The sequence below is a fragment of the Osmerus mordax genome, chromosome 14, assembly GCF_038355195.1.
Source record: "Osmerus mordax isolate fOsmMor3 chromosome 14, fOsmMor3.pri, whole genome shotgun sequence".
NCBI lineage: Eukaryota > Metazoa > Chordata > Actinopteri > Osmeriformes > Osmeridae > Osmerus > Osmerus mordax.
Window position 1 is genome coordinate 8,731,175 of NC_090063.1, and position 12,614 is coordinate 8,743,788.

The following is a 12,614-nucleotide window of genomic DNA, read 5'->3' on the forward strand; positions in this document are numbered from 1 at the left end:
GTGGGAAAGACAGAGAGAGAGAGAGAGAGAGTAGAGAGAGAGAGAGAGAGAGAGAGAGATAGATAGAGAGAGAGAGGAGAGAGATAGCAGGAGAAGGAGAGTGAGAGTGAGAAACAATAGAGGGAGAGACAGAGAGACAGAGACAATGACAGTGAGAGATGCGTGTTGTCCCTTCACTGTGGACTGCTTTGGCAACATTGTTTACCAGTAAATTCATACAAATAAACCATTCAGGAGAGATTTTATTTAACGTTTGTGTGTTTGCTCCAGGTGTGCAAGTACGACTTTGTGGAGGTGCGTAGTGGCCTGTCGTCAGACTCTAAGCTACATGGTAAATACTGTGGAACAGAGGTGCCAGAAGTCATCACATCCAGTACAACAACATGAGGATAGAGTTCAAGTCTGACAACACCGTTTCCAAGAACAGGCTTTAAGGCTCACTTCTTTTCAGGTAACACCTGCAGTGTGTGTTGGCCATCAGGCTGGTTTAAGGATTATCCAGGTGTTAGCGTGTATTAGTGCGTGTTAGTGTATGTATTAGTGCGTGTTAGTGTGTGTGTGTGTCTGTGTGTATGTGTGTGTAAGCAGAGCCATGTACCCACTCTTGTGCCCTACCTCTCTTCCTCAGACAGACAGGCCCTGTGCCGAGAGCGTGTGTTTGTGTTTGAATCATGTCGCGGACACCAGGCGCACTCGCCCTTCCTCTCCGCGCCCGTATCCGTGGCAACATGGCGCACCTCAGGGTGAGGTCCGAGGTAACAACCTCACAATCGGGCTCTCTGATTGACTCTGGTCTAAACATGCGATCCAGGAAGAATGGATGGATCCAGCTCTTGGGTGTGTGCGGACAGGCGTGACATCCATTCTCCTCCCAAGGGAAACAAGATTTCCTCTAAGAATCAACAAATGTTCCCCCCTATCTCTCTTTCTCTTGGTGGCAGGGATGTATTTGGTTGGGTATTATCTTTTCAACAGCTTACAAACAGCAAAAGCTGTCTTCCAGGACCAGATCTGGGATCAGACTTACAAGTTAACATGCACTTGCTTAGGAAAATTATTGGGGGTGTGTTTGATATAACATGTTTGATATTTTTGAGACTATTCCATTGCAGTTAATCAACCTGAATCCAACACACCCTTACTTGTTCTAAGTACAGTCATGTTGTGGTTGATCCGGGTTCTTTTTTAACTTCTAAACACCAAACTGACCACATGTGGAGGTCCTGGGCTATCTGCACCGTGTCGTAACCTCTCCTCTCTCTGTCTCTTTCTCTCATCTGAGAAAGACAATTCCCCCTATTATCTTGCTTTACTGGGAATACTGGGCTGTTGGACAGGGATATGTGTTTTTCCTGGGATTTGAACTCTTCTACCTAACTAAAGAGATGAATGTCTGCCGTCTAGAATGGGGTGGTTTTCTGGTCCATTCTGGAGAAATTGACAGCTGAATGGCTTCTATAAATGTATTCCTTGTCATCTGAACATGCAGTCATTTTATGAATGGACCGATTGTGACTGTTGTCAGGCCATTCCCATTTCATTCAGTCTGTACGTACCTAGAACCTACCGAGAGTGGTACTCCTGGTACCTTTGGATACACTGTAGGCCTTGTGTGTGTGTGTGTGTGTGTGTGTGTGCATGTCTGGAGTCACCGTGAGACCGTCTCAGCTATTGTCAGGAGCTTCCAGGGATTGCTGCTTGTTGGCCAACAGCCAACTGCTCTGGGGAGGTCCCTCTGGCCTCCTAAACTAATCCCTCCGTGTGTGCGTGTGTCTGTGTGTGTATGTATGTGCGCGTGTGTTATTAGTGTCTGTGTGTGTATGTATGTGCGCGTGTGTTATTAGTGTCTGTGTGTGTATGTATGTGCGCGTGTGTTATTAGTGTCTGTGTGTGTATGTATGTGCGCGTGTGTTATTAGTGTCTGTGTGTGTATGTATGTGCGCGTGTGTTATTAGTGTCTGTGTGTGTATGTATGTGCGCGTGTGTTATTAGTGTCTGTGTGTGTATGTATGTGCGCGTGTGTTATTAGTGTGTGCGCGTGTATGTCTGTGTGCGTGTGTGTGTTTGGAGAAAGCCACTGATTCCCGTACAATGGACACTGTGTAGCGTTGACAGAAAAGCTGCTTAGCCTGTGATAGGGTGAGACTGTGCCCACAATAGCACCATAATACCACATCACACACACACACACACACAGGGAAGGATTTGGCTGTTTCATTAAAAGCAGATCTAGTTTGATTCACAGGCTCTGAGGTCAGTATAGAAGTCAGACCTCACAACCAGCCTCTCTCTCTCTCTCTCTCTCTCTCCCTCTCTCTCTCTCTCTCTCTCCCTCCCTCTCTCTCTCTCTCGCTCGCTCTCTCTCTCTCTCTCTCTCTCTCTCTCTCTCTCTCTCTCTACTCCTCTTTCTCTCCCTCCTATTGTCTCCCACTCATTTGCTCTGCAACACTCTTGTTGACGTGGCAACCCCTGAGACCACATCTTGCCTCCCTCTAGTCTAACCCTGTGATCTGCGGTGCGGCAATCAAGGCAACCGCAGGGCCTGTGTGACCACTCGGCCGCGCAGAGACAGAGGATGTGTGCAGGTTTAGGGTTCTCTTCAAACTATCGAGACAAATGTTGCCCACATAGTGCCAGGTAAGTTAAAACACTCTCACAGGGACAGAAAATAGATATTCTTTACCAGATGCTTACTCATCTTTTTTTCACCTGCTAAGATTTTATTTTTTCGCAGTGCTGACACTGGAAAGAGAACAGCGAGATTGAGAACTTTGTTTTGTTTTATTTTGCTGAGTGAGGATCCTCTGCTGTGGGTGTAACAGCTGGCTTAGGACCAGCTGAGGTGTTGGCAGGAGAGGTGGAGGTTTGGACAGAGGGAGGAGACAGCTGATCTGGGTGCAGCTGTGACAGACAAAGGAAGGCCAGACTGAGGGACTGTTACCTTGACCATGAGCACCAAAAAGACTACCTCGGTGTCAGAAGAAATACTTTGTGTCTGTGTGTGTTTGAATGTGCGTGTGTGTGTGTATGTTGGTGTGTCTGCGTTTGTGTTTGATTTACTGATCACTCGGCTGTTGACTTCTTCTGTGGGGACTTTACTAAGAAACACACACACACACACTAACATTGACTCAGGTTGTCTGTGGAGGTACAGTTCTTTTTAGCTCTGCTTTATCGATCAGCTGCTCTCTTCTCCTTCATCCAGCCTTTGAAGGACGGCTTTGTCCTTCACTCTCTCCCTCCCTCCTTCACCCTCTCCCTCGCTCCTTCACTCTCCCTCCTTCCTTCACTCTCTCCCTCCCTCCTTCACCCTCTCCCTCCCTCCTTCACTCTCTCCCTCCCTTCTTCACTCTCTCCCTCCTTCCTTCACTCTCTCCCTCCTTCCTTCACTCTCTCCCTCCCTCCTTCACCCTCTCCCTCCCTCCTTCACCCTCTCCCTCCCTCCTTCACCCTCTCCCTCCCTCCGACACTCTTTCCCTCCTGCTACACGTGGGAAATGTTTTGTCCAGTTAAGTAGTTGTGGTCAAACCCCTTCAACATTTCATACTTTTTTGATGGATGTTGGTTGGTTTTATGGTTGTTGTTTGAGTGTTTAAACCACAAACGTTTGTCCCCTGTATGGGTGTTTAAATGACAACCCTTGTCTAAGTGTTGTAGCCCGGACTGAAAGCCAGGGACAGGAGAACCAGACGTTTCTGCCTCTGTCTCTGAGTTCTCATCCCAGCTTGTCTACGTGTCTCTGGACAAACACGATGGCACGTGTCTGCTGCTTGCTGTCTTCCAGCGTCCCGGCGCCCTGTCTGTTGGTTTCTCGCTCTCTTTTATGTCCTTCTCGTTCTGTCTATCCATACCTTTTCCCCCTCTTCCTAACCTCCTCTTAAACCTGCGGTGACCTCTCCCCCCCCTCTCTGTTCATCGTGACCTTCCTCCTCCCACCCCCTTCATTTCTCTCATCCCTTCCCTCTCTTCCTCCTTCTATTCCACTCTCTCTCTCTCTCGTTGTCTACCCCCCTCTTCCTCCCTCTCTTTGCTGTGCCTCCCTTCCGTGATTGATGTGGGCCTCTGTGCATCTCTCGCGTCTTCACAGACAAGGATGAGTGCAGCAAGGATAATGGCGGCTGCCAGCACGAGTGCACCAACACGGTGGGCTCCTACATGTGCCAGTGTCGCCACGGCTTCATACTGCACGAGAACAAACACGACTGCAAAGAAGGTAGGCTAACACCCCCCCCCCCCCCACACACACACACACACACACACACACACTCATGCTGCTCTACACATGCAAACACAGACACACACACATCTAGACTCACACAGCAGCTCCTAAAGGGACTCTGGTTACAAACATCTGGTTACTTCAAAGCAGAGAACCGTCTTTGTGTGTGTGTGTGTGTGTGTGTGGGTGTATGTACATGTGTACGATATATGTATAATAGAAAATAGAAAGACAAACCAAGGCAGGCAGGCAGGCATCTGGGAACCTGATGGCTGGTACAGCACATGTTCCAGGTCTTTTAAGGAGTAAAAGGAACTCATTTAGTTTCTGTTTGACCACACATCAGAATGAAAGAAGCCAAGTCTGACCCAGAAACGGGATCATGCACATGTATTCATGTATTCATGTATTCATACACCCAGACACGCACACATTCATCAACTCACTCACCTAACCAATTGTCACTCCCTCTCACCCACAGGCAAACATACACACACCAACACACACAAACACACACACACACCAGTAAGTCCATCAGTTCAGTGGGTTAGCAAAGGGGTAAGCCTCCCAGAGGCTCTGACCCAATAAAGGGCTGAGTGGTTTTAGAGAGAGGGGACACTGGGTCCTTTCCCCCCGTAGGCTCTCTGTCTCTCTCTCTCTCTCTCTCTCTCTCTCTCTCTCTCTCTCTCTCTCTCTCTCTCTCTCTCTCTCTCTCTCTCTCTCTCTCTCTCTCTCTCTCTCTCTCTCTCTCTCTCTGTCTCTCTCTGTCTCTCCTCCTCTCTCTCTCTCTCTCTGTCTCTCTCTGTCTCTCTGTCTCTCTCTCTCTTTCGCTCTCTCACCCACACACACACAGAGACACACACCACTGATATGGATGCACACCATGATTCTGCATGACAAAGCAACTGCTTCATGTCAGTACAGCTCTGAGCGCAGATGATGGTCTGTGGTTTATGCTGATCCCATTCCCCTCCCCACTGTGTTCAAGGTCTATGTAAAGCTCCACGATGGCTCAGTTGCAACCCCTCCCCCCCACTCCACACACACACCTGAAGAGGCAGCTGAAAGTGGTTCATATTTAGGAGAACAAAGACCTTCAATGAGAACAGAACAAAGCTGTTTCATACAGTGTGGTTTTGATGGTGTCCCAGTCTTAGCAGACTGATGCTAATGTGAGTGCCTGGATTATTGGGATAACCTGTGAGAGGAAGGTGTCTGGAAAGGGTCAGAGCCAGCAGCAACACAACACACCAGCCAGGGAAAACATTACCGTAGGACGACTGTATTCCCTGAGAGTGGTCTGTGTGTGGTGTATATGTTTTTCCCCAAATTTCCCCCTTCCCACACACACACACATACACGCACATACACATCAATATATTACGGACACTTTGACCCGCCCCCCCCCTCCGCCCCCCCTTCCTTCTCTCTGTACAATGTGAAAGGTAGAAGGTTAATCGGCACCTAAAAGACTTAGTCTCTAGAGTGCTTTACATCTTCGTCAAGCCTGCTCTTTCTCTTCCTCTTTTGCTCCGTCTCCCCCCCCTCTATGTCTCTCCCCCCTCTATGTCTCTCCCTCCTCTATGTCTCTCCCCCTCCTCTATGTCTCTCCCCCTCCTCTATATCTCTCCCCCCCTCTATGTCTCTCCCCCTACTCTATGTCTCTCCCCCCCACTCTATGTCTCTCCCCCTGCCTCTATGTCTCTCCCCCTCCTCTATATCTCTCCCCCCTTCTATGTCTCTCCCCCTCCTCTATGTCTCTCCCCCTCCTCTATGTCTCTCCCCCCCTCTATGTCTCTCCCCCTCCTCTATGTCTCTCCCCCTCATCTATGTCTCTCCCCCTCCTCTATGTCTCTCCCCCTCCTCTATGTCTCTCCCCCTGCTCTATGTCTCTCCCCCTTCTCTATGTCTCTCTCCCACTCATACAACCACACGCAGAGACATACCTCAGGCTACAAGCCTATCTTTTTGAAGGTCAGATTAGCGCTGGGTTTACATCAGGTCAGACAGTTTACGATCTGCTCGCTCCGGGGACGGTCTCCTCTCGCCTCAGCTGTCCAACGCTGTTTTTCCCTCCTTCCCAACATGTCCACTTGTTGTCGTGGAACCCTGGGCCTGTGTACCTAGAGAGAACAGCGGGAGTCCTCCGGCATACGGAGATCCTGCGCTTCCTCTGAAAGAGGACGTGTGGCTCCGGTGACACGGACCTGGCGTGCCCACGCTGCACATTCCTCATGCCGAGTCTCCATCCTCTGGCTTCTCCTTCTGCGCTCGTCGCTCATCCCTCTCTCTTCCTGCTCCCTCCTCGCTTCCCTTTTCCTGTGCAGCCGCAGCTCCTAACTTCCTGCGTCCTCTCTCTCTTTCCCTCCGTGCGCGTGCGTGTGTGCGTGTAGCGGAGTGTGAGCATAAGATCCACAGCCCCACGGGTCCCCTGAGCAGCCCCAACTGGCCTGACAAGTACCCCAGCAGGAAGGAGTGCACCTGGGACATCACAGCAACACCTGGACACAGGGTCAAAATAGTGAGTAGACCTTTCAGTACCTGTCTGTGTGTGTGTGTGTGTGTGTGTGTGTGTGTGTGTGGGGGGTGTCTGGATGTTTCTTTCCTTCTTACTGTCTCGCAACATTACACACGTCCATGGGCACAGACTGTACATCTCTCTCATATTTCATGCTCCACTTCTACGCTCAGAGAGGGGGATGGAGGAAGGGCCCTGGGCAGGGGCCATCTGGGTGTGTGTGTGTGTGTGTGTCTGTGAGTGTCTATATGAATATGTACATGTGGGTTTCTGTATAGTAGTGTGTGTGTGTGTGTGCTATGTGCTACGCTAGCCCAGACAGATGGTGTTTGGCGCACAGTGTTAGCTCTGTGCTAATAGAGATTCAAGTCAGCCTTGAGCACGGAACAGGCTTAACCTCACCTGAACACCATTGGCCGAGGTGAGAGCATGGCCCATGCCCTAGACCTCACACACACAGACGGACTCACACACAGACACACAGACACACACACAGACACAAACACACATGGCACGCCTCAGGTAATCCTCAGAGCCTGCTCACGTTTCCATGCAACTGGATCATACAGACACACACACACACACACACACACACACAGACAGCTGCTCTCACTTCCCTCGCTCAGTCACAGACTCACAGTCATTGTTCTGTAGGGCGGTCCTAGACTTAGAATCATCTCTGGAGATCTTTACCAGAGCAAAACCACCACTTTGCGTCACAATATTGTGCCTGCACTCAAAGCACACACAGCTTTCCCATAGAACCAGCCAGCCGGTCAGTCAAGATCACACACACACGCACGTGCACACATACACACTCGTCACACTGTCTGGACACATGTTGAGAGTGCAGTATGTGTGTGCATGTTTAACCTTCCATATCTCGTCACCTGTCATCTTCCATAATAATCCCTCATTACTGCTTATGTAACCGGATAAACTCCACATCATCAGCCAACAATATCTCATTTGTACCCAACTGTGTGTGTGTGTGTGTTTGAGATGATGTGTGTTTTTGTCATTACGGATGGCGTTCTATGAACCATTCTATGGTGATGACATGAGAATTAGTTCCCGAAATGTTCAAAAGTAGAAGGTCATATACCTCTCGGTATAGTTCACTCCCGAGATAGACTTTTTTTTACACATTTGTTTGGACACACACACACACACTCACACACAAGATGGTGTGTGAGGTACTTCTTTTGAGGTTGGGTCTTCACTGCAGCTTCACTCCAGTGATGATGTCAGGCAGTGCAACAGACGCCCCCAGAAACATCCAGAAACATCTGGAAGCCATCAAGACCCCAGAATTAAACACTTCCTTGTTCAATAATAAACTCCCCTCAGAGGGATACCTCCCAGCGCTCTCACACACTTTCTCTCTCTCGCCTTGTTGCTCTTTCTCTCACTTTTTGTCTCTCTTGCTCGCTCTTTCCGCTCGGTTAAGAAAGATCAATGGTTTCTGTCCTCTAGATGTGGTCGAGGTTGTCTCCCAGGGAATAATAACCCTCCGTGAACAGTTGGACAGCAGTGTGTGTGTATTTGAGTGTGTGTAAGGATAACCAGGTGACGCGTATTCACATGGGGGCAAAACACAACATTTTCCAACATCAAGGAGACGCTCCCCACGTCTATCATTAATGAGCCAGGAGCCTCAGGCGCCCATGAGGGAGGCTTGTTTCACGCCAGTCAGTGTGTCTCCCAGTCAAACCCCAACCTAAACGGGCTCTAAACAGCCCTGAATTCAAAGCAGTGACATGAAAGTTGTGTCCCCCCCCCCCCCCCCCCCCCCCTCAGCTCTGTCTGTCCTCCTCTGCATCGCTGCGTCTTGTGCATCTCATTGTTGATGAGTGATTAGGAGAGGAGCCAGAGACGGAGGGGAGACCGGGCGGAGGAGGAGAGGAACGCTTCTGTTTGAAGACACGCTAATGAGGGAACTAACGATGCACCCTTCGTGTCTTCTTTTGCCCCACTGCCTCCTCTTTCCTTAACCCCCCCCCCTCCTCCTCTCCTCTCTTGCCTTCTCGTTATCTCCCTCACACTCTCTCTCTCTCCCTCCTTCTCTCTCTTTCTCTCCCTCGTTCCCTCTCGTTCTTTCTCTCCACTGTATCTATGTCCCTCGCACTCTCTTTCTCCCTCTCGCTCTCCTTCACTCTCTCTGCTGTATCTCTCTCTCTCCTTCACTCTCTCTGCTGTAACTCTCTCTCTCCTTCACTCTCTCTACTGTATCTCTCTCTCTCCTTAACTCTCTCTTTCTTTCTCTATCTCCTTCACTCTCTGCTGTCTCTCTCTCTCTCTCTCTCTCTCTCTCTCTCTCACTCTCTCTCTCTCTCTCTCTCTCTCTCTCCTCCTCCTGGTCTCCAGTCCTTTAGTGAGTTTGAGATAGAGCAGCACCAGGAGTGTGCGTACGACCACCTGGAGGCCTTTGACGGTGATGGCGACACGTCCGCCATCTTGGGTCGGCTGTGCGGCAGCAAGACTCCTGAACCACTTATCTCCACGGGCAACAAGATGTACCTGCGCTTCATCTCCGACGCCTCTGTTCAGAGGAAGGGATTCCAGGCCACACATTCCACTGGTACGTGTGTCCGTGTGTTCCTTTTGGGAACAACTACTGGTCTCAAACACACAAGGACTAACAGAGAACAGTGTGCTGGCTCCCTCCAGTGGTATAAAACTGTAAACAAAGACATCGTTTCCTTTTGACTTAGACAACTTAGATAAAGTTCTACATTAGTCATGGCAATAATACATTGGAATTCTATAGGGCTTGTGTTTTCAGTTTTGTCTCCCTATTTACAAATGATCTAACACTGCCTCCTTACCATCCTCCATTCTTCTGTTCCACGCTCGTACACCTCCCCCCTCCCTCTCCCTCCCTGCAGAGTGCGGGGGCCGGCTGAAAGCGGAGAGCCGTCAGAAGAACCTTTACTCCCACTCCCAGTTTGGGGACAACAACTACCCTGGCCACACAGACTGTGAGTGGCTCCTGACCGCCGAGCAGGGCTACGGGATCGAGCTGACCTTCACTACCTTCGAGGTAGAGGAGGAGGCGGACTGCGGCTACGACTACATCGAGCTGTACGACGGCTACGACTCCAACTCACACCGCCTGGGACGTTTCTGCGGTTCTGGGGTGAGAGATCATCGCCGCGTCTGGGCAAAAACACACGAGACGTTTAGTTTTTCTAGAAATGACCCGATGTCGTTTAGATATGGTGAGCGTCATCCTGTTTTCCCCTCCTGCTTCCCCCCCCCTCTCTCTCTTTTATTCCCTTCCTCCATCTGTCGCTCCGCACCTCTCTCCTCCTTCTCTCCCGTCCTCTGTACCTCTGTCCTGCAGCCCAGGGAAGAGATCTACTCGGCGGGTGACGCGGTTCTGATCCGTTTCCATAGCGACGACACCATCAGCAAGAAGGGCTTCCACATCCGCTACACAAGCACCAAGTATCAGGAGACTCTTCACACCAGAAAATGACCCCTGACTTCCCCACGACCCCCCTTTCCCCCCCCCCCACCCACCCACCCCCACATGGTGACCTTGTCTGACCCTCGCCAAGTCGACCAGAGAGAGAGAGAGAAAATCCAGCCAATCACCTCTCAGGCGCACCAATGCTCCTCTTACTTTATATTTCAGTGTTCCGTGAAGGATGAGAATGATGTGTTCTAGAGCTCAACATCGCCTCTGTACTTCAGGGGTAGATTGTTCTGGAACTCTGGAGAGATCTAAACAATCCTGGAATGAGCTGAAGTGACTGTGGATTATAAACTGACTACTACATGAAGCACGACCAGACCGTATACGTCTTGGTCAACGGGAAGAGACAAAGTGACCCTGGGTTTCAAATGGAGGGACTCTGAGGGTCTGAAACATTAGAAGGACAGTTAAGTGTGTGTGTGTGGTGGGGGTTATGATGACAAGAGCTCTCTCAAAGGCTCTAGCGATGAGGGTCATGACTGTTTGGTTTTGTCAGTTGCACCGCTGTAGCCTGTCTATGAGGACTAAGGGACCTCCTTATGTTATACAACTGGCTTCCACACATTCACACACACCATCAACCACTCGGATTGTGAATACTTCTGATGTTTCTTCCTGCATCTCTGACTCTTTTACTCCTCAAACTTCACCTTTCATTCACTGTGCGTTGAACTAAGGAGGTGATCATTAACGCTGTATCAATTATGACCGGACCCAAAATGGTTGTGTTATGGAAGTCTGAGCCTACAATGACTTGAGCCAAAATGGCACTTTTATGGAGATGACTTGAGCCAAAGTGTCTGTGTTGTTAAGATCTTTTCCCACAGTGATTTTAGACAATATAGTTACTTTAGAAAGGTGTGGCCTGCTGGCCTATGAACTCTGCATCCTTCATTTTTTGGAGCCAAAATGGCACTGCAAGTAAGTCAGGACTAAGGCTGTGGCCATTTTGATTGCCTTTGAGGAACAGTCTGGACTCTTTGTCTCAAAAAACACCACATTGACAATACTGCTGGTTTTATCTGATGTCTTATTCTACAACAGTGGTGTGTGTGAAGTTACTTAAAAACAAAGGCTTACCCCTAACCCTGGCCCTCTTTGCTTTGAGCTTATGCACACACCCATACAACAAAAAAGGAATTATGAATACAAATGACAGAAAAAATGATTTCCCAAAATATCTGCAATGTAATGTGACGCCTTGCGTATAATATGTCATATGTGTCCTTGCTGTCTTTACTCAACTTTGACTTGTAAGTCGTCACCATATCACTTCATTCGCAGCAGGACACGTCAGAGGAAACAGTACTGTGTTTTACTGGATGCGTTCTTGAACGCAATCTTTCACTCCAAAGATCATTCCTCATCCAATGTTTGTTAACTTCATCATCCGTACTTTGATCATTACAAGGTAGCACAACTACTTTTGGGAATCCCTCAACATTAGGGAAGGTGTTTTCGACAACAGCGGCTGTCTATTGGAATCGCAGAACGTTCATCAACCGAGGGGAACTTCCATGGTGCTAAAAAAAATAAAAAATAAACAGAAGAGAAACTGTACAAGGCAGATGTGCTATGTCTGTCTGCCCCTCGTCTGTCTGAATGTGCAGCAAACTGAAGTGCAGTGAGAGGCAACATGATCCAATCAGAGAGACAGTGTTCTATCAGCACGGAGCGTCAACCGTATTAGTCCTGTGGAACTACAATAATTGCCTTAGTACCAAAATGTATGTTCTTGCACAGAATGTCTCTGTCTGTAGTAAAAAAAAAAAAAAAAAAACTTTGACAATGAGTTTGAAGAACTTGAAAGATGTATTACCTGATAAAAAGGAAAGCTGTGTGTGTGTGTGTGTGTTTGCATGGTGTGTTTGGGGTCTGAGTATTTGAGAGAATAGTTAACAGAGAAGAACATGTAAAAGGTATTATAATGCTTTACGCGTGAACTAGTTGGTAATTGCCACAGATGAATCGGCAGTGACTGATGGTGTGAATGCTATGTAAGTATGTATATTCTAGATGAGGCTTTACATGTGCTTGTATGTGTGTCGTATTTGTGTGTATGTGTGTGTGTTGTAATTGTGTGTGTTTGTTTATTGGGTTGACTCGTTGCTGTATGTGCCAAGCTCCTGTCCCACTGTAGTTTATTTTATCACTGCTCCTCCATGTTTGTAGTTCTATCATCTATCGTCAATTGTAGTCTAATGAAACCGACATGACTTCCTCTCCATGCTGAGTCATTAAAACTACACGCAGGTAAACTTATGTGTCATGATTTTTTCGCTACAATGTGTGCATGTGTGTGGACTGGACTGATTGAGTTTGAAGACATACAAACATACTGGAGCACACTGCTACAGTGTAACACACACACACTCAGGTGCATCCTCGTTCAACCT

At 48.7% G+C, this 12,614-nt stretch overlaps 1 protein-coding gene across 1 annotated transcript; it reads left to right on the forward strand.

Moving 5' to 3' along the window:
- The first annotated feature begins 145 nt into the window (after positions 1 to 145).
- LOC136956364 (dorsal-ventral patterning tolloid-like protein 1) lies at positions 146 to 12,466 on the forward strand. The gene is given in 9 exon segments (XM_067250266.1): positions 146 to 151; positions 271 to 367; positions 370 to 425; positions 427 to 451; positions 4,088 to 4,213; positions 6,613 to 6,740; positions 9,105 to 9,318; positions 9,626 to 9,876; positions 10,084 to 12,466. Coding segments are annotated over 9 exon segments (1,038 nt in total). The 3' UTR covers positions 10,219 to 12,466.
- The last annotated feature ends 148 nt before the right edge of the window (positions 12,467 to 12,614 follow it).